General features: G+C 36.0%; 1 protein-coding gene across 1 annotated transcript in view; it reads left to right on the forward strand.

The window, feature by feature from the left end:
• Positions 1-20,617: 20,617 nt before the first annotated feature.
• Positions 20,618-23,956, forward strand: part of LOC149172352 (uncharacterized) — a 130,499-nt gene continuing 127,160 nt past the window's right edge. The window contains exons 1-2 of the mRNA XM_089426288.1: positions 20,618-20,741; positions 20,883-21,042. Coding sequence (XP_089282414.1) covers positions 20,618-20,741; positions 20,883-21,042 — 284 coding nt within the window. The remainder of the gene's footprint in view (positions 20,742-20,882; positions 21,043-23,956) is intronic.

Raw genomic sequence — 23,956 nt, forward strand, 5'->3', positions numbered from 1 at the left:
TTGGAAAGTTTGAGAGACATTTTTTATATTAAATTTATCTAAAATCCTATAACAATTAGTTGAAATATAAAAAACTTGTATAATAAGATGATCTAAAATCCAAAAAAAAAAAGTGTAATAGGATGATTTTTTTGTGGGTTTGGATTATGTCCTAAAATTATTTTGCTTGGTTAAGAGCTCAGTTTCACAGGACATACAAAAACACGTTAACAGGTTAAGACTAAGAGGAATTGGTAGGTGTGAAACCCTACCCCCTTACAGACAGGCAGGTAATTCTAAATGGTATGGTTTTCCTTGACTAATGGTAATGAATCAACATGTAGTTTTAAATAGCAACCAATAATAACTGGCATTACTCCTGTTGACACCTAATCCGAAACGGATGGGTGAACTGGACAGTCATCTAGAAGATGAACTAATCCGTTTTATGTATGTATAAATAATAGTTGGCTAATGAATAAAATAATCAGTTCTTTCTTGCGCTCATTGATTCTGGAGTTACCCTGGCCTGACATGGTATCAGAGCTCAGGTCCCAGTCCCTAAAATTAGCTGTAACTCCTGCCTCTGCGCCCTCTGGCCTGAATACGCTGCCTCTGGCCTGAATACGCTGCCTCTGTCATGCGTTTCATTCTCTGCTCTCTGGCGCACCAGCGCTGCCTCTGTCCTGACATATCTGTCCATATTCCTTGGACTGACATAACTCCTCTGCTCTCTGCTTCCGTTTGATCTCTCATTTGCACTGCCAACGCATCTGCGCATCCGTTTTTTTTGCTGCCTCTCCACAACGTATACACCGAAAAAAAAACCAGCGATGGTCCCATACCGCCTTGAATGGTTCTGGAATTGAATTGAGGGCGATGCCATAAGGGTATCACAATCCAATTCAGGGAAGAGGATAGCCTCACCGTTTTCTGCTTTGATTCAGCTACCTTCTCTTTGATGAATTTCATAAATTCTTCCTTCTGCTCTAGCGGTAAAGCTTCTTCCGTAATAATATTGTCAGTGAACTTCTTTGCCTCATCAAATTCCCAAATCAAAATCGCACACAACAGGAGGCTCCATAGGATACATAATTTGAACAACTGCGTCTTGTTCAATCTCATCTTCTTTCAGTGGCTGATAAAAATGAGGTAGGCAATACTCATACTTCTTAATCCGTTCCAGTTTCAACTGTTTCAAAGCAGCTCTTCGCTGTGTACACTGCAAAGTAACGATTTGAGTTTTCAACCGCTCAACTGAACTAAGCCTGTCTTTGAATGGAATGTACGGAACCCAATTCGTTTTCATTTCCTTCACTGGTACGCCGTCTCTAATCACTGCGACACCGCATCCCCATCTCCATTTTCCGGCCTTTGGAAATGATGGGAGGAGTCAAACGTTCCTTTGATGCGTTCCTCTGAAGCCTGAAGCGTTGATACGTTTCTGGTATCGTAACTGGTGCATTTGAACTGCTGCTTGTGCTTGAATGACATGGTTAAGAATCTTCATGGTGTGAAGGATGGATGGTCTTGGATGGCTCGATTTTTAAGTGCACTCCCGCAGCTGCTTTAGATATATTTTTGAAGATAGCTGGTTTCCGTCTCTATCAAGCATATCCTAGACCTTTCACAAAACTTTTAAATGCTATATCAAGAGAGTTTATAGAGAGGCTGAAATCACAAAATGATCCAGACTCAAATCCAGTGATTTGCAGCTTGGAGACATACTTGACATCTCAGCAATTCAGAAAAGATCCTGAAGGACGAGCCTTGGCTATCACAGATGAGTAAAAAAAGGCTTACGGGCTTGAGAAAGATGGTGCTTTTCATTTGATAAAAAAAAGGCACTACTAGAATCTGTGGCACTTTTACTTGTAGGACAGTTATTATTTTCCCAATCGAGTGTTGGATGAAGTTTTTCGGTATTTATAGTTTTCCATTGTATTCAAAATACTGGCAAGCTTCAGTTATTGAAATTGTATTGTAAGCAGGGGTTATATAAGCTGTTTTCAAAAGCAGTCAAAGTCATATCAGTCAGAACATTTGCACAGTTTGTTTTTATGCTGTATTGAAGCACAAAAGTGTTATAATATTTCAATGAAATTTTGATGCCTTCTGTCACACATTAGAGGGATTTGTAGAATTTTTTTTTATCAAGCAGAAGTTTTTACAGAATGCATTCAATCATCTCTATGGTCGGAATAGTTCTCACTGGCAAGGAGAACTATTCTGAATGGTCTCGGATGGTAAAACACACCCTCATCTACAATGAGCTGTGGAAAGGAGTGTGTGTCGAAGAAGAAGACAAAGACCCTGTGCAGCCTACATCAGATAAAGAACTTGTCATCTGGGAAAACAAGAACAGCAAAGCCTATGCATTGATCACAGCATCTGTAAATGAAGAAGTAAGTCGTCATATTTCATCCTATTCCACTACCTTTGAAGCCTTACAAAAGCTGAAAGAACTTTATGATTCACATTTTGCACTTGAAGTTGTTAAGCTCATGATTAAACTCTTCACTCTTGAACTGAAAAATAATGATCCCCTTGCTCTTGCATCTAAAATAAAGTCTATAATGCATGATATTAAATCCACTAAGGTTGAGCTGGATATCTCTCTTATTGCCTTTCTCAAAGCACTCTATCCTACCTACTCTAATTATCTTGAGTCTTTACAAGCAAATGGAAATCTTAAAGACATAACCTTTGAGTCTCTTGTGAAAAAGTTTGCTGAAAGAGAGAAAGCCTTTGGAAAGAAAACAGTCCCTAAATCTTCTGAAGAGACTGTTTGCCTTGCTCATAAAGAAAAGCATCCTGCTCAAGATTCTACAAGAGGAAGAGGTGGACGAAGAGGAAGAGGAAGATACTTCAGAGGCAGGGGGGGCAGACATTCTCAAGCAGAAAAGGCAGATCTGCATTGCATTCGCTGCAAACGAAATGGATCACATGATGCTTCTACATGCAAGCTACCATGGGACAAGGTTGAGCAGAGAAGAAATCAGCAGAAAGGTAAAACTGATGACACAGACAAAGGTAAAGCACCTGAATCCGCTCACTATATTGAGGCACAATGTAACATTGGAGTAAATGAAGACTTGTTTAATGCTTCACTTGCTTCTTCGAAAAATGACTGGTTGCTTGATTCAGGAGCAACCTGTCATATGACTCATAGGAAAGAATGTTTTGAAGATTTCACTGACAATGTTGATGGAGCAGTATACTTTGCAGATCAGTCAAAAATCAAGCCATCAGGGCTTGGCACAATCAGGCTTAAACTGCCTGGTCTTCCAGACTTTCTTCTGGATCATGTTCTATATCTCCCACAGCTCAAGAGAAACTTGCTGTCCCTGGTCCACATCTGCCAGCAAGGTCACTCCATTCATATGTTTGATGGAAAGCTTGAGGTAAGAAAGGTATCTGACCATTCACTTGTCATGAGGGGTATAGAAGAAGAAAGACTTCTTAAACTGCAAGGAACCTCTGCTCATGCACAACATTTTTCATATATTTCTCATCATGATGAAGGTACACTTCCATCAAGTTTATTATGGCATGCTAGATTTGGACATTTAAACTATGATAGCCTCCGCTTGTTGAAGAAAAATGGTGTTGCTGGTTTGCCTACAATTCCTAGAAAACATAAACAATGTGATGCTTGCATTCTAGGAAAGCATAACAAACAGTCCTTTCATGATTCACATTCAAGAGCACATAGGAAGCTTGAACTTATTCATTCAGATTTATGTGGTCCAATGCCTGTTCCTTTTGCAAATGGAAATAAATATATCATGACATTTATTGATGATTACACCAGAATGTGTTGGGTTTACTTATTGAAGAACAAATCTGATGCTTTTCAAACATTCAAGAATTTTCATAAATGGATTGAAAATGATGCACAATCTCATATTGGGTCTATTCGCACTGATAATGGAAAAGAATATACATCAAATTAATTTGAACACTATCTTCGCCAACATGGGATTAAACATCAAACAACTGTGCCTTATGATCCTCAACAGAATGGTGTAGCTGAAAGAATGAACAGAACAATTTTGAATATGGTACGATCCATGCTTTTCTTCAAAAATGTAAAGACAATGTTTTGGGCTGATGTTGTTCTATGTGCTGCATATATAAAGAATAGATGTCCATCTAGTGCTATAAGAAACAAGACTCCTTATGAATTGTGGTATCGACATGTTCCTTCAGTAAAACATCTCAGGATATTTGGTTCCACCTGTTATGCTTTAATACCAAAGGTACATAGAAACAAACTTGGTGCTAGAAGTCGTAAGTGTATCTTCCTGGGGTATTCAAACACATCTAAAGCATACCGCCTTTATGATGAAGTAAATAAAAAGTTTGTTTTATCTAGAGATGTCATTTTTCTTGAATCATCCAAATCTGACAGTGTTGTTGAGTGGCAACTTGATCGCTTGGATAGATTCACAAAACCGAAATCATTCCAAGAGTTTGATAATCAGATTCCACATCTTGAAGGGGGGATTCCTATACTAGATCAACATGTGGAATCTCCTTCTGAAGAACAATCTCCCCTGCATGACACTCCAACAACGGATGATGCTTTAAGTGATGTAATTGATAGAATTGGGAGACTTAATCTTGATTCAGTCCCAACTCAATCAACAGAACAGCCTGGACCATCTCAGAAAGGTCCCCCAAAGTGGCTGACAAAGACACTTGAAAGTGTTCATCCTGATGAAATTGGAAAAACAGGAACCAGAAATTCAAACCGACAAGATGGAGGTGATGTAGATAACTCTAATTCACCTGTTGATATGGATGTTACTTATGATTGTGAATTGAACTTGTCTATAGATTTTGAACCAACTTCCTTCAAAGAAGCTGCTTCTCATGATAAATGGAAAGAAGCGATGCAGAAGGAGTATGATGCCCTCATAAAGAATGGCACTTGGAAGCTGGTTGATCCTCCATTTGGAACCAAACCAATTGGCTGCAAGTGGGTCTACAAGAACAAGTACAAAGCTGATGGCTCACTTGACAAGCACAAAGCTAGGCTTGTGGCAAAAGGTTTTGCACAGAAGGAAGGGGTCGATTATGAGGAAACTTTTGCTCCCACAGCAAAATGGGCCACCATCCGAACACTCTTTGCACTAGCTGCTCAGAACGGTTGGAAAGTCCATCAAATGGATGTAAAAACTCCATTCTTGAATGGAGATCTAAAGGAGAATGTTTTTATGTCCCAGCCTGAAGGATTTGCTGTGAAAGGACATGAACACAAAGTGTGCAAACTTGTGAAGTCCTTGTATGGCCTCAAACAAGCACCGTGAGCGTGGTATGAAAAACTAACTGAGCATCTTCTGAAACTCAACTTCAATCATTTTGATCTTGATGATGCAACTTTATTTGTCAAGAAAGTTGGCAAAACAGTTGTATATCTTGTGGTATATGTAGATGATCTTTTAATGACAGGGAACAATGAAAGCTATATTGCATCCATAAAGAAAGAATTAGGAAATTTTTTTGAAATGACTGATTTGGGCTATGTTCATTACTATCTTGGCATTGAAGTAACCCAACATCCAAAGTCCATATTTCTTTCTCAAAAGAAATACATTGGAGATTTGTTAAACAGATTTGGCATGACAGAGTGCAATCCCCTTTATACTCCAATGGAACAAAACTTGAAGCTCACATCTATTGAAGGAAAGGAATTTGAGGATGCAACAAAGTATAGACAACTTGTAGGAAGTCTCATCTACCTCACTACTACCAGACCAGACATTTCATTTGCTGTTGGAATCCTCTCCAGGCTTATGCAAAAGCCTTGTGAGGGACATTGGTCTGCTGCAAAAAGAGTTCTAAGGTACTTGAAGGGAACTCAAGACCTTGGAATCAAGTATACACAGGTGGACGACTTCAACTTGATTGGATACTCTGATTCAGACTTCGATGGAGACAAAGAAACTGGGGTATCTACTTCAGGATATGCTATGAGTCTTGGATCAGGAGCTGTCTCCTGCAGATCACGCAAACAATCAGTACCAACTGATTCCACAACAGAAGCAGAATACGTGGAAGCAGCTGAAGCAACAAAAGAAATTGTGTGGCTCAGGAAAATTCTTGAAGATTTGCAGGTAAAACAAATACAATCAACTCCACTCATGATTGATAACACCTCTGCAATAAAGTTGGCCAAGAACCCAAAGTTCCATGATCGTACTAAGCACATCAATACTAAATATCATCTGATCCGACATCATGTTGAGGCCAAAACAATCCATCTTCGTCATTGTTCCACAAACGAGCAAATTGCAGACATCTTCACCAAAGCGCTTGGAAGAGAAAAGCTTGAAAGATTCAGAACGATGCTTGGACTCACCAACATCCCTTCAGATTAAGGGGGGGAATGTTGACACCTAATCCGAAACGGATGGGTGAACTGGACAGTCATCTAGAAGATGAACTGATCCGTTATATGTATGTATAAATAATAGTTGGCTAATGAATAAAATAATCAGTTCTTTCTTGCGCTCATTGATTCTGGAGTTACCCTGGCCTGACAACTCCTACTTCGACAACTAAATTATAATATATTTTTTCGTTGTTAAAAAACCCAGATGATAATTTTCTCTATAAATAATAAGAGTGCAAATAGTAAGAGTACATGAATTCATTAACGCAAGCAACTTTTGATGGTAAGTATTGAATCTCCAACATAACATATTGCATAGCATAATCTCAAACAATCTTCACAAAAGCACTCAAGAGACAAAGCACGCACTTAATCGCTATTGGTGAATGTTATTTGTTTCATGTACAATTTGGTGAATGTTATTTGTTTCATGTACAATTTTAAAAAGCTTTCGTATAACACCAACGATTCTTGTTTGAAGGTATCTCTCCATGGCCTCCTTATTTTTCCTAATCGTTAAGTCGAACATTGTCCATTATTTATTTTGATACATAACATTAAAATGTGATATATATTGTTAGATTACACATCATTCCATTCAATACTATGCAGTAATGTGGATATTATTTAGATTACATATTGTGTTCAATACTATATAACAGCATGAATATTGTTCCTTAATTATTGACACCACAACCAGAGGATAGTTTTTGTTTTTGTTTGTTTTTTTTAATGTTAATTTCTCTTCTATATAAAATAATGGGTTTACAACATGTTTATTAGGATCACAAAACCAAGAGAAGTGGTAGTGCAAAAATAAATTAACATGGAATTTTTTATGTTTTTAAATAGGCTACATCAGAGATGAATACCATCGGAAAAACCATGGGTTCTCATAAACCTAGAGCTCAAAAATTGTCAGTAACTTGATTGAGTAAAGTTTACCTGAACTACCCTAACAATTCCCCCCTTAAACTTAACTCGGGGAGATTAACCTAGTCTCAATCACTCTGTCAAAGTTCATATAAAAAGGTTATCATCTACCGAAGTACATGGGTAACTAGCCATTGTATCCGCCAATTATCTAAAACACATTTTCATGTTCATGGTTCATAAACCATCTCACATTCTCACATTCTCCCCCTCAAGCTAGGATACCGGCACACCTGCCACCCTGGTACCTATCCATGTGGTCCATTCCACAACTTGATAACTCCATTAACCACTACATTACATGTATGCATGATCAAAGTCTTAAGGTCTTACAACAACTGGCCTCAAGCTAGTGTACGAGTACCACTGCCACCCTCGTACCTATCCAAGTGGTTCATTTCATAACTTGAGTCATCACATGCCCTTGTGCAACATGTATGCCTGAACAAAAGATCTTACAACTTCCTGGGGGAATACATCTGTGTATGCAAAGTTTTCATAACTTGGACCAAAAAACCTTAAGGTGTTCACACATCACTAGTGTTATCACGCCATTGCGGCTCTCATCACACGTTAGCTCCTTCACTAAACTTCAAATCATTGGATCCATCTTTGTTTTCTCATCTATATGACCACTCTCTTGCTACATCTCTAGCTTTGTTGATCCATACCTTGATCTAGCCTTTCTCGCTACTTGAAATCTCTCTCTTTATATCTCCAACCCATTTTATTGATTTTCTTCCTCGGTTATCATTGTGCATCATCTTCTTGGTTTTTCTTGCTACTCTCGAAATTGTTGCATACTTGCCTCCTTACATAGCTATCAATCACTTCCATCATGGGCTCATCCACTAACGCATTGTCCAATGAGCCATCCTCGAGTGTCTCAAATACGGTGCACTTGTCCAACGACTTTGCCATTGCAACCTTGAAAACATGATCAACTCTTCCTAAGTTCAAGACACTACGGCTACCAGCTATCACGGCCATTTATTGAAACCTACAATCTTCTTGGCCATGCTACAAAGCCAACAAGAATGGATTTCGTTCAATTATCTATAGTCACCATAACTTTCATATTCCTTTGTAACATAGTTGGCTCTTCATCCCTACTCTCTTCACCACATAAAGAGACGGCTCCCTATAAAAACCTACAGACTAGTGAATCCACTAAAGCACCTGCCTTCACACAGAAAATGAATTACCTTTGGTATCACCACATCTTTATCCCTTCGGCGATCACAAAAGACAAAACCATGTTGGGCTTCCCATGACCTCGGATATCGGTCTCCACAGTGTTTTACATAGTTGGCGCATTGTTCCAATTCGTAGCCTCATGCTCATTGTTGTCGTAATTTTACAGTTAGCCACAACAGCGCTCTGCTCCTGTGGTCAAGCTTTAACATTGTGTTCTTGCAAACCTTTAGGTCGTCTCTGTGTATCTTGACTTTTCTGCCAACATGGTCTCTTTTCTTCTTCATGTCTTTTATGTATTTCTTACATAACTTTGGCTATTCATAACCATGCTCTGATCAACACACAAAAACTTTAACCACAACGTTGATACCATTTGTTATCAGAGAAACCTAGAGAAGTGGTGGTGTATAAAGACAATTATTGTTTGGGATCCCAATGGCCACGAGGACAAATTAACATGAAGTCTTTTTGCCTTTAAATAAGCTACATTAAAGATGAATACAATGAGAAAACCACGGGTTCTCATAAACTTGGAACTTGAAAATGATTGATAACTTAACCAAGTCAAGTTTACTTGAACTACCCTAACAAAACTTGAACAAAATGATGGTTTCTTTTGTGTTTTTCATAACAAATATAAAAATGGCATAGCCCACTAGGATCTAACTAATCAATGCAAAAGCATGTAGAGTTATGAAATTATCTCACTGATATGAGTTGGTTACAATTATTGAGGGGTCATGGTGAATGTTGGGAAGTTCTCCTCCAACTTTTCATGACCTCTTCTAAATCCTTAACTTGTGGTGGGGTCGGTGTTGATCTGATAATAGTGACCCGTAACAAAAACTTTCATCTAACCTTAATAGATAACCTGGTTGATTAAACCGCACCAAGTCATTAACATGAAGTGCTAGGTTAATTTTCTTGGGTCCATCAAAGTCCGGCCCCAACACTTAGCGTAAAACCCCTTGAAATGGGCCCACTAAAATGTGTTGCGATGAAAACAAAAAATTCTGCCTTTTTCTTTACCTAATGTCCTTCCTTAGGGGTGGGCCACGGGGCCGATAACTTCAAGACTTCTTTTCTTTCCGGGTTCTCGATTGTCTCCCTACCCTTTGCCCTCGTTTTCACATCCCTCGCATTTGATTCCTTTCGGGCAGTCGACAGAACTGAAAGGCAACCTAACCTACAATAGCGATTGGGTGAAAAATGAGATAGTGGGTGATTAGGAGAGCTCTCATATTGAAAGAAAGTTTGACCCGTAGATCAATGTACGTTTTGGTGTGCATGCAGAAGAAATTTTGATTTTCTTTTCCTTTTTTAATACTCTATTTTGTATCGATTCCTGGTCATTTAATTAGCGTGTAGTTTTATAATAGTTTATTTTGCATTGAATTTTATAACTAGCGTGACAATGATGAGGGTGATGCCACAACATAAAGTAGCTTGGTAAAATTTTATATATGTTTATAAAATTACTTAAGTAATGTGTAGGTTGAGAATATTCTTATCAAGATATTTTTGGATAATTTTTTTTTAATAATTGGCGAGTTTTTAAATAAATTTTGAACTTAAAATGGAAATTAAATATTATATAAATTAAATAATTCACATTTTATAAATAAATATGATAAAATAATTGTAAATATTATTTATTCATTTGTTAAGAATATATTAAATTTAAAATAAATATGGATACAGTAGATATTAAAATTGTTTGCACTCTCTTTTAATCTATTAATTCATGAAACAAAATAATTCCACGCGCTCTAAGAAGTATCGCGACTCAATGTTAGTCAACCAACCGAAATGACCGCATCCGGAGATGCTGATTTCAAAAGTAATTTTCCGTAAATGATTTTGGAAATGGGTCTGCATTTTCTAATTAATTTCCTGGAAACCAAGCTTTAACTCGATAATGAATTATATTTCAATCTGTAAACTTTTAACTCATGGTAAAATTTATGGACAATAATTCCACACGCTCTAAAAGGAATCGCGACTCCCGAGCTCCACTAGCATCGATGCTACTCAACCAACCGAAATGACAGTATCCGGAGATGCGGATTTCAGAAGTAATTTCCTGCAAATGAGTTTTGGAAATGACAATGACTCTGCATTTTCTAATTAATTGGCTGGCAAACAAACTTTACCTCATGATAATGAATTATATTTCGCTCTCTCTATATAAAATTTTACTTGTGAAATACTTAAATAGTTTGAATTATATTTCTTAATTTGTATATACAATTTTACTTATCAAATACTTAGATAATTTGAATTATATTTCTCTCTATGGTATATAGAATTTTAGTTATCAAATATTCAAAATATTATTTATTTAATGTTAAGAATAAATGTGTGTATATTAAAAAATTGATCTTTTTCAACGCAATATATAAGGGGTCAAGATGGATCTAACCTGGTTTTAGGTGTGCACTATAACACAAAATTTGTTAAACATCTTTGTAATATAGTCATTTTATTTTAATTTTAAATTTTTCAAGGTAACTCAATTTGTTAAGAAGATAAAGAGGGTTAATAACTTGAATGATGAAAAATGGTGTTGTATAATTATTTTCAGTTTTGGAATTTTGGGTTGGATTTTGACTAAATCATTTTTTGTCATGTCATGATTTTTTATGGTTTAAAATGTGTTTTTAAATACATAAATGGACTTAGCACCCCAAAAAGCCATACGACAAGCAGATTGTGCAAAGTCCTTCAAACTTGTGATTTCAAGAAATTTCTGTCATATTTTCAGACAAATTTGAGCAAAAAAATATGCCCAGAAAACCTCCAAACCCTAGAACTATTAGACTACGACATGAAAAAATATGAAATAAAATTTTTGATTGTGAATTGACAATGTAACAATGTTAAATGATAGAAAATGTGAAAGAGTGTGTAATTAGAGAAAATATTGTCTTGAGAAATCCACACATGACTGAAATTCAAGCCTATTAAACCATATTCCTCCAACCAATACATTGAAAAGTTAAAGTGCTCTGTGAGGATGTGGAAATGTTTCATTTTTGACTTCATATTATCCCTATCTATCCTCTATTTTACAAAACGTGAAGCCTATGTCTATAAAATTTCATGATTTTTTGGATGTTAACTTGACAAGTAAGTCTAAGTTACTCATTATTAAAAGTTACATAGGGTAATCTTTAATTTTCTTAAAAATTGCTCCATTTATAGCATTCTTAAAAGTCTATTATCGTTTCTAATCACATGCAAATTTTCATGTAGTGTCCATACTTATTATCATGTACCTACACTATTCTCCCTACACTAGTGAAGGCATTAGTGCTTTGGTCAAAGAGAAGGATTGTTGGAGGAGCGCTAGTCACGGGTTAACTGGCATAGTAGGCAATGTTTAGAGATTTTCCAGGTATGGGGATAGTGGAATATGTGTGCTCACTTCCCTCCAAAATTTAAAAGAAGACCCAGACTTGAAGCAACAATATTCTCAAAGATAACACTTTCGTTGGATAAACTAGATCCGAGATTGAGGGGATGTTGTACCAAAACACCAAGGATAGTCATTTGCTGAGTTTTCTTTTCTTAGATGAAGGGCTTTGTCGCGACCTCATAAATGATAGTTCTATATAATGTAAATCTATAGACATATCTAGGTTAACAATACCCTTATACATTGTTTATGTATTGTTAGTTCTTTGAGGGATTTCTCCAGATCAACCAGGTCAGAGCCTTTGATCTCCATATGTAACACTGATTTTCAAGTAAAAGATAATAACGATTTTACGATAGATTTTTCAGTGTAAATCACATGATATTTCATTTGTCGACGCGTTTCGAACCAACCAGTGTGGTTCATTGTTAGGACAACTTGTCCTGACGATGAACCACACTGGTTGGTTCGAAACGCATCGACAAATGAAATATCATGTGATTTACGTCGAAAAATCTATCGTAAACTTGATATGGATCACAGAAGCCTCAATTCAACAACTGATAATAACGATGCCAGGTTATATCTCATTTGCAACTATATTATGTTTATGATTCATCATATATTGTGATTTAACCTTTCTTTAAGAGGCTGCAGGTTGGTTGGTATGGGCCCAACCAAACTAGCTCATCACTCCTCCAGGATCTAAGTGTGGTGTGATTGCTTTGATTTGTTTGTGGTGTGTATTGATTTGTCAATGTTATGGTTTTTATTTTACTTCAATTTTAACAAATGCTCTCTTTCATTCTGAAATTACATGGTTGTGTTATATCACTTTTAAATCTTGAATGAGTGACCATAGATCTTGGCAATGTTCAATGAATGCATGAGGGATATGCTCTATTGTTATTTAGTGATGTAAGCCTAAGCACAGTTCTTGGAAAAAGTGTTGTGATATATTCTCATTTTGAGCATAAATTGAAGTACAGGTAGAGCTTTCGGGGAGAATAATGTTTCGTCACAAGTGTAGGTAGATTCTTTTACTCAGTATTTTTTTTGTAAACTGTTGCAAGTGCAGGCATGACTCCTGTATTCGGGTATGTTTGTCTTCGTTTGTAAGTTGTTGCAAAAACAAAGCCATGTCTCATGTTTATTTATAAGATTGGTGTGAGTGTGGACAAACCGTTTGAGAGCATTCATTTTATTCTAACATTGAGGCATTTGTAAACAATTGAAAAGGTGATTCAAAAGAAGATAAATCATGGTTTTGTAAGACTATAGGGTCATGTTGAGTTTATTTCATCGAAGCTCTTGAGTCATCTAGTCTCAAGAGCTAAGAAATCTTATTACTTCGACAAACTGTGTTTAAATAAAAACCATAGGGCAAGGTCATTAATTTTTTGTTCAGTGATTTGTAGTGTGATTTTCATTCGATTTAGTATGCATTCCTCACACTAAGCATACAATATAGTATTTACAGTCTCGATTCTAGACTCATTGGATAAATATATGATAAACTTGTTTCTTACACTGGAATACTTGTAGCACAAAGCAAGTAAGTTGGATTTGTTTATATATATATATATATATATATATATATATATATATATATATATATATATATATAGATATAATGATTTTCTTTATTTATGCACATAGCTTATAACATTTTCATCGTTAAAGAATATGTGTGCTTAGACTATTCAGATTGTTGTTGAGCACAAGGAGAGAGATTGAATTATTACAATTGCACACACGATATTCTTGTTATTATTTCTGTAGTCTTTACAATTTTATTTTTTTGCATAAATAGGGTTGGCGAATCTGAACATCTTTGAGTTTGACTTAAAAAGTAGAGGAACATAGTATGTCTCCTTTATGAGATTGAATGCATTGATTGATCCACATTTATAGAAATCATATTCTAAAATAGAGGTTAAATAAACAACTTTAAATTTGGATTTGGGGAATCTTGGTTGAGAGAATTTGATTAGCATTTGTTGTACCTGCATTATGTGTAATTTTTTAAATTCTTGAAATCAAAGTGATGAGTGGTTTGGGGAGTGAAGGTAAGATTTGAGTTGATTTACTTAATAAGGCTTCCAATAGTACATGAAGTTAGTTTGGTGATTATTTACTGAGTTTGGAATCTGAAGTTTTTGATTAAGCTAGAAGGAGTGATCTCTCAGAGTTGTTGGATCTCTTAGGATTAATTGTTTTGTACCTCGAAGTATACGACCCCCTTGTTTGACAATTAAGTGTTGAGGTTTGTAGTAGATATACCTAGCACCCAACATGCTCTATCCATTCCTTTATCATTTTGGTTTCTATGAACGTTTCTTGTTTTCTTGCATACAAGAGTTAAATACTAACCATGATTTGAGATAAGTTGCATGACAAAAAAAAATAATAGAGAAAAGGTACACAAAGACAATGTTGAAAACTAAAGGAAGAAAATAGATTGCGTTGGGTTCCACCAAATTTTTAGGATGCGTGGATGTTGCTCCACACCTATAAATTTAAACAATCATCAAAGAAGATATGGATAATCCTGCATGAAACTTTGTAAGATAGGATTATAAATCACCAGGTGGTTAGCATAATGGGATATTATCCCCTCTAGCTAGTTTCAAATCCCATGGGGGGGCATCTTTGGCTTGTCATGATAAGGATTAAGGAATAGGATTCCATACCCTCGTGGAGTCCCATCTCTTGCTAAGTCATAAATTTCATGTCTTGAAGATGGACCCAACTGGTAGTTTCGACATGTCGACTGAAACTCTCAAATATGTGGAACTTCCTCCATTGATCAATAAACATGTCCTGATTATGGACCCACTAGTGTGTCCAAAACGTCAACTGAAACTCTCAAATATGTAGATATTCCTCCATTAATAAAAAATCCAACCACAAAAACCTAAAAACTATAAGTCATGAATTCCTAGTATCTTTGGCTTACAGGTTGTTGGATATACTCTTAGTGTTGTAATGGAAACCACTGTTTGATCTTGAGTCTCGCCTATATTACTCCAACAAGTTATCGATTCTCCATAATAATAATAATAATCATAATCAACATCTACACTAAAATCAATGCACACTATTAATCTATTTACCTTGAAATTAATGTAGATGATCATTTTAGTTATATCATAGCATAAATGAACATATTCACTAAAATCAAATAGGATTAGGAATCAACATCTATCCTAAATTCATTGTATACCATTAATCTATTTACCTTGAATTAATGCAAATCTTTCATCTAGTTACATTAGATTAGAAATTAACATATACATTGAAATCAATGTACCTAGTGCAATTAATCAAATAAGATTAGAAATCAACATATACACTGAAATCAATACATTTAGTGCAATCAATCCAATAAGATTATCAATTAAAATTTACACTAAAACCAATGCATTTATTTTACCCCTTTACCGGGTGCAAGCCCCGGAAGTGATGATTGACACTATGTGATTCATTTCACTAGTTTCAATCCCACTTCTTCACCCTTGTAAGCATCACCTGATGCAATGAGTGCTAAGTGAATTATTCAAAAATCATGAGAAATTAGTTAGTTACGACTACCTCTCATGGAAATGGTCATACGTGAATGACTTACTTAATGCAGTTGAATCCCAAAATGATATCTAAAGCCAAAAATAATAATGTCAAAGCAATCTAAACTCTAGTTAGGACCCTACATATGCCTTTACCCCTTTAACTTAATGAAAATTTCAATAATTTTTTGTATCTTGTTTTTTTATAATTTTGAGACTTTGATGGCTTTCTAAATCCAACTTATTTTACCTTTTGTAAAACCCTTACTTCCTTTTCCTCCATTGTTAGCCATATGTGGATTGCTCAAGACTGATCTAGATTTTGGCGGATTTTGTTAAGATGGATGTAAGCACATTTAGTAAAAAATTAACATCTGTGATGAAATCAATGTACACTATTAATCTATTTACTTTGAAATTAACGTTCATCATCCATCTAGTTACATCAAATAATAAATTATCACGTACACTGAAATCAATGCACACTATTAATCAATTTACTTTGAAATTAAAGTAGATCATCCATCTCATTACATCAAATAAGAAATTAACATCTATATTGAAATCAATGCATTGATTTCAAATAGAATTATAAATTAACATGGATAGTTCCTTTACCCTTCTAAATTGGTGAACATTTCAATAGTTTTTTGGCATTTTATTTTTAATCTAAATTTAAGACACCAAGGTCTCAACTTAGGGTTTTAGCCACATTTGACATATAAGAGTTATTAAAGTTTTCCATTTTTAATTAATCCAAAGCTATATTAAATTAGATTTTGTGCACTTTAAATAATACCTAAATTATTTAATTACACTTATATTATATTTGAAGTTTGTAGATTATTGTGTATGAAAATGTCTTATAAAGAAAAAATTTCCAAATATTTAGACATGGTAATAACATATATGATCACTCTAAATAACTATAAAATAATAAGTAATGATTTTAATTTAAAAATAAAACCCTTTACAAAATACCTAATTTATCTTAATTTTGTATCTACGAAACACAATTAAAACATTACATGCCATATGTGATAATGTAAGAAAAAGATAACCCATTAAAAAAAATTGACAATAAATAAGTGAAACAATGCTTAAAGATATTTAAATAATAAATTGGCAATAAATAAGTGAAGCAATGCTTAAAGATATTTAAATAAAGAAAGATTAAAATGATAATTTTGTCCATTCAATGTTTCACCTGCAATCGAAATGTGTAAATATCTTTGCAATAATGCTTCAATAAAATATTTCTACAATAGTTTCATCACAAACTAATATGATTCAATGGAATTAAGTTTATTAATGCTTCAACGAAATATTTCTGCAATAGTTTCAATGCAAAGTAACATGATTCAATGGAATATAAGTTTATTTTTTTCCTTTATAAAGTAATTTTTTACAAATATGCCCAATTTTTTTTTCATGGAATAATTGTTTATTAATACAAAAGTATTCAATTTTATCTAGGTCTTTCGGCGAAAAAAATAATTTTATATAAGCTTTTGGAAAAAATGAGTGCATAAAAAAACATAATCCTTAATTTTTTTTATAAATCCATTTTAGGTTGGACAAATGCAATTGGTCATCTTACCTTACCTTAGTATATTTCAAAACTAAAATGAATTTAACAACCAATAAAATGACAGGTTTGATAAAAATAATTAATATAAATAGTTTAATTTTTTTAACAAAAAAAATATATATATATTACTCAATTTCACTACACAAACATTTTCAATATGTGGAAATATATAAATTTTTACTATATAATACATGACAATACGAGTATAAAGTAATATTATCACAACTATATTAATAAATGTGGTTGATATACGTGAATAAACATATAAAAATTCATATGCAAAATCGTATTAGTAAATGTGGTTGAAATATGTCAATAGATATTAATGGTATAGTAATGCAGGAGCATCCGACTCAAAAGGCGGCATCAGGAAATGGTTTTTATTTTCTGTTGGAAAGGAAGAAAACATTATGAAATTTGTTTTATTTTTGTTTTACTTAAATTATGGTTGATACAACCATTGTCTTTTGAAAATTAAGCAAGCAAGTAAAATAGGATTAGTTAAGAGTATGTTTAAAGAAACTGTTAGATAATTGTAAGGTAACTAAAGGACAGTTCCTCAACTATAAGAGACTGCTGGTAAGGCATAAAAGCAAAACCAGATCCCCACTGTGAAGAGGATGCCATCTAGAGAAAAGAAAGGACACAGAAATTGAAATTACAATTTTCTTGAGTATATGTGAAATCACATGAATCTAAAATCTCTGTCATTAAGAAAGAAAGACAATTTCTTCTTTTCCTTTGCATTAGTGGTTCATATATTGTTTTAAAGCAAAATAGTGAAGTATTTCATTAAGAGGTTGAATGACATCGACAAAAATCTCATGACTAAAGGCATTTCAGACCAGGAACTAAACAAAGGCAAACCCAGCAAAGATATCATATTCTTACTCAACAAAAAAACCCAGGTACATTTACATTAAGTATTCAGGCACACCTATGCATTTGTTACATTTCAAAATTTAACAATTCAATATACATTTATGAAACCAAAATAGTAGAGGGTTTCAAAACCCACGAACACCGAAAACAACGCTTTGCAGGCCCATACTAGTCCAATAGCGAGGGTGTGAAACCCACGAAACCATACAAAACATACTGAGAAAACGAAAGCCCAAGGGATATGCCTAACTAAGGATAACCAAGCAAAAACCACAAGAAAATCACGGAGGGATCCTACCCTGTTTTCCCAAGCCACAAAGACTCTCAAGGACGAGGCCGTGGAGCAACATTTTCTAGGCACGACCTGCACACCACCACAGAAACAAGAAGGGTAGTCAAAAAACCGGAAAGGCATAAAAAATAAAGTGACAAAGAGTAGATAAAAGAAGGGAAGAGCAAGGTTTTACCTGGAAAAATCCTGTCTCCGAGTCAGAGGACGAGAACCGAGTCTCTCGCCAGAGGGTTTCTCTCAGCAAGAACGCCATTGGTAAGTTTACCTGCTCACCAAGGGGCCAGAGGGTTAGAATCACAAAAACGAGATGAGGGAATGAAACCAGAACAAAAAATTACCTGAAGTAGTGTTTGCTGAGCCACCCACAGAAGTAGCAAGGGAAGAACCTGTGGTTACACAGAGCCAGATCAACACTAGAACCAACATCGAAAATCACCACGAGTAGAGTAAAAATGAAGCATAAGCCGGGCAACAAAGAATAAATGAAACAACTTGCAGATTGAAAGTCGACCTGAAGCCTTTGTGAACCAACAAACAAACCACCACAAGAAACAAGCAAAGGCACAACACACACACAGAGCTGAACCGGACCAATAGCGGATGCAAGAATGGAGACCGACTCCTAGTTTCCCTCGGCAGGTGTGAAATGGCTCCATTTGCGAAACCAAGGCCAGTACAAAGGGCAGGCCGAAACAATTAAAGTGCATTAAAACCTCACACCTAAAACCCTGTTTTGTTTATTCGGAAAATCTACGAAGTTAAACGGTCATTGATATGTGTCCTTCCTCGATATTTCCACCAATTTTTGGTATCAGAGCAAGTTAGTTCCTTTTTCTCAGTAAAGATGGAGGTAGGAAGAAGAGGTCGAGGTAGAGCCATCAGAAGAGTAGCAGATGAAGGGCTACGAGAAGAGATTAGGACCTTAACTGCACGTTTGGCAGCAGTGGAAGCAGGAAGGCATAGAGATCCGAAAGGTGGGGATGACAGTGAGGAAGAAAACGTAGCCACGATGGATGGGTCAGATGAAGAGGGACCAGAGATTAAACTATTGATATTAGTTTTGCTGGCTAGTAGCAAGCCAGGACAGAAGCTTTCTAATTATGATGGCAGTTTCTCCACAGAGGCATTGTTGGACTGGATAAGTGAACTAGATAAATATTTTGAATATGAAGAAATTAGCGAAGACAAGAAGATAAGGTTTTCTGTCACCAAGTTGAAAGGACATGCAACATTGTGGTGGGACAGTGTGCAGGCAGAAAGGAGAAGATTGAACAAACCATTTATTAAAAAATGGGACAGGATGATTTCTCAGATGAAGAGAAAATTTCTGCCTAAAGATTACCAAATTTCCCTTTATAGACAAGTACAGAACCTGAGAGAAAGAAAGATGACCGTAAAGGAATATACTGAAGAATTTTATAAAGTAAACCTGAGAGTTGACTATGTTGAAGATACCCCTAAAAAAACAGCGAGGTTTTTAAATGGTCTACGAATGGAGATCCTAGACGAAATTAGTATTCTCTCCCCTAAGACCATAGAGGAAGCCTATCAGAGTGCTTTGAAGGCGGAGGAAAATATTTCCAAGAAACAGAATGCCAGAAGAGGACATGGCTATGGCAGAGGTAGGGGACAGTCCTTTGGCAGAGGTAGAACTGCCAATAGCAATGAAGAGGGCAACAGTTTGAAAACTTCGGGATAGACTGAAAGGGAAGGTAACACCAGAGGAGGAAGGTCATACCAGCGAGGAAGAGGTAATGGCAGAGGCAGAGGAAATTCCTATCAGTGTTACAAGTGTCACAAGTGGGGACACAGGTCCTTTGAATGTCCTGAAAATGAACAAACTGGATAGAGGGGAGCATATGTTGCTCAGCCCAATGAAGCAGAGGCACCACCATAGGAGGTGGAAAATATGCCTGAAACTAGGGAAGCCTTGGTGTTGAACAAGGTATTATTGAAACCATCTAAGGAAGTAGCTGATCAGACACTGAGGAAAGCATTGTTTTGAACTGTGTGAAAGTCGCATGGGAAATGCTACAAATTAATCATAGACAGTGGAAGTATTGATAATCTGGTAGCTACTGAAATGGTGGGGAAATTGGGTTTGCAGAAGTTGAAGCACCCAACTCCATATAGGGTGTCTTGGTTGCAGAAAGGACACCAACTGATGGTTGATGAGCAGTGCGAAGTAGAGTTTGATATTGGCAAGTACGAGGACAAGGTTACTTGCGATATCATGCCGATGGACGTGTGCCATATTCTGCTGGGAAGACCATGGCAGTATGATAGGAAGGTCACTGATGACAGGGAAAAAAATTGTTACAAGTTTGTTAAAGATGGGATAAAGCATACACTAGTGCCCATGAAGGAACATGATGCTGCAGAAACCAGTGGAACAAAAGCATTACTGTTAGGTGGAAAAGAGTTTCTGCGACAGATTGAGGATAATAAGGTAAAATATGCAGTTGTGCGAAGGCCCAAACCAGGTGTGATCCATACTGAAATTACTGACTTACCTGAAGAGATATAGGACATGCTGCAGGAATTTAGTGATATTGTGGTAGATGATCTACTAGACAAATTACCACCAAAGTGGAGCATTAGTCACCATATTGATTTCATTCCAGGAGCCAGTTTGCCAAACAAAGTTGCTTACCAGATGAGTCCGAAGGGAAATGAGGAAATCAGGAAGCAGGTGCAGGAGTTGTTGGATAAATGGCTGATTCGGGAAAGTTTAAGCCCTTGTGCGGTTCCGATTGTTTTAGCTCCCAAGAAAGGAGGTGAGTGGTAGATGTGCACTGATTCATGGGCAATTAACAAGATCACTATCAGGTATAGGTTTCCTTTACCTAGGATGGATGATATGATGGATTGTTTGAGTGGAGCAACATACTTTTCAAAGATAGACTTGAAAAGCGGCTACCAGCAAATCAGGATTCGAGAAGGTGATGAGTGGAAGACAACTTTCAAGACTAATGAATGCTTATATGAATGGATGGTTATGCCCTTTGGACTAAGAAATGCCCCCAACACGTTCATGCATTTGATGAACGAGATGCTGAAAGAATTCATTGGTAAATTTGTTATTGTATATCTGGATGATATACTTATATTCAACAAAACAAAGGAAGAGCATTTTCGACATGTGAGGTATGTATTGGAAAAATTTTAGCAAAATAGATTACTGATAAATTTGAAGAAATGTTCTTTTTTAAAGAAAGAATTAATTTATTTGGTATTTATGATTTTCGAGAATGAACTAAAAATGGATCCGGAAAAGGTTTCAGCCATAGTTAGCAGGCCATCTCCCAAGAGTTTGTTTGAGGCACGGAGTTTTCATGGATTGGCGAGTTTTTATCAAAAATTTATTAAAAATTTTAGTGGAATTTGTGCACCCATGGTGGACACCATTAAGAAGGCAAATCAGCCTTTTCATTGGATAGAATCGGCTGAGAAGAGTTTTCAGCTGATCAAAAGGAAGATCATTGAAAAACCAATTTTAAGATTACCAGACTTTAACAAAAAATTTCAAGTTCACTGTGATGCCCGTGGGACAGCCATTGGTGCAGTACTCAGCCAAGAAGACAAGCCAGTAGCCTATTTCAGTGAGAAATTAAATGAAAGTAGGTAGAAGTACACATATTATGACAAAGAATTTTATGCAGTGGTCCAAGCACTAATGCATTGGAGACATTATCTACTGGCCAATGAATTTGTCTTATTTTCAGACAATTCTACATTACAGTATATTATGCAACAACATAAGCTGAAGCATAAACATGCGAAGTGGGTGGAGTACTTGCAGAGTTTTACATTTGTGTTGAAACACATCAGTGGTCAAGCCAACAAAGTGGCAGATGCGTTATGTAGGAGGAATTTGATCCTACATGAAAGTACGATACACGTATTAGGATTCGAACATCTTAAGGACTTGCATGAAACAAATGCAGATTTTAATGAAGCCTATGAAGCTTGCCAAAATCCACTGTTGAGGGATAACAGTTCATGGTTGGACTATAATATGCAAGAAGGGTTGTTGTTCAAAGGAGGGTAGTTGTGTATCCCGGAATGTTCTATGAGAGAGAACTTAATCCAGGAAAAGCATAATGGAGGTTTAGCTGGAAATTTTGGCATAGACAAGACTTTGGATCCGTTAAGCCACTTTTATTATTGGCCGAAGATGCGTAGAGATGTACAGAGGTTTGTGACTAGATGCAAAGTGTGTCAGCTTGCAAAGGGACATAGCTAGAACATAGGGTTGTATATGCCCTTACCTATTCCGAATAGACCATGGGACTTAGTCAGTTTAGACTTTGTATTAGGTCTGTCAAAGACACAACGATGATTCGATTCCATCATGGTGGTGGTGGATACTTTCACCAAAATGGCACATTTCATTCCCTGCAGGAAAACCAGTGATGCCACACATGTCGCACACTTGTTCTTCACAGAGATATTCATATTACATGGCTTGTCGAAGTCTATTATTTTGAACCGAGACGTAAAGTTTACAGGTCATTTTTGGCAAACCTTATGTAAAAAGTTAGACACCAAACTGAACTTCAACTCAGCTTATCACCCGCAGACCAATGGGTAAACTAAAGTGGTGAACTGAAGCCTGGGAAATTTACTAAGGAGTCTGGTTGGCAAAAATTCTCGACAGTGGGATCGTGTACTTGCATAAGCAGAATTTTCTTATAATGATTTGCCGAAGAGTAGCACGGGCAATAGTCATTTCCATATCCTATATGGAATTCACCCACGTGGAGTACATGAGTAGCGGGATTTGGATCAATTGGAGCGCAGGAGTGCTGATGGTGAATATTTTGCAAAGGCAATCAGTGATCTTCATGAACTAGTAAAATTAAAATTACAAGACAGCAGCCAAAGATACAAACAGAAAGCAGATTTGAAAAGGCGGGGGGTACAATTCAACATAGGGGGCCTGGTACTAGCACATCTACGCAGGGAGAGGTTTCCTAAAGGTGAATACAACAAGTTAAAATTGAAGGAAATTGGGCCTTGCAGGATTCTTCGAAAGTTTTATGCGAACGCTTATGAGTTGCAGTTACTTCCAAGTATAGGAATCTCGCCCATTTTTAATGTGGCATATCTATACCCATACATTACTGCTAATGAAGAAGATAATTCGGAAAGACGAACATGAAACACCCAGAATGAGAACGACTCGTGGATTAAACAGATGCCCCCAACAAAGCCTTTAGATATCGAACAGATCCTAGACACCTAGGTGGCTAGGAGGACTCGAAGAAAAGAATATTTGCAGTACTCAGTCAAGTGGAAGGGCCATCCTATTGAAGATAGTTCTTGGTTAGATGATGGCTAGATTCAAAGCGTTAGGTACTCTATTGAAGAGCTCATGGATAGGAGCCATGAGTTTAATTTACCCTCAGAGCCTGATGCAGGAGCATCTCACTGAAAAGGTGACAACTGGAAATGGTTTTTATTTTCTGCTGGAAAGGAAGAAAAACATTATGAAGTTTGTTTTATTTTTGTTTACTTAAATTAAGGCTGATACAGCCATTGTATTTTGAAAATTAAGCAAGCAAGTAAAATAGGATTAGTTAAGAGTATGTTTAAAGAAACTATTAGATAACTGTAAGGTAACTGAAGGACATTTCGTCAACTGTAAGAGATTGCTGGTAAGACATAAAATAAAAACCAGATCCCTACTGTGAGG

This window comes from Pinus tabuliformis, chromosome 4_2, assembly GCF_031772625.1.
Source record: "Pinus tabuliformis cultivar Carrire ecotype Pingquan chromosome 4_2, CPIR1, whole genome shotgun sequence".
Lineage (NCBI taxonomy): Eukaryota > Viridiplantae > Streptophyta > Pinopsida > Pinales > Pinaceae > Pinus > Pinus tabuliformis.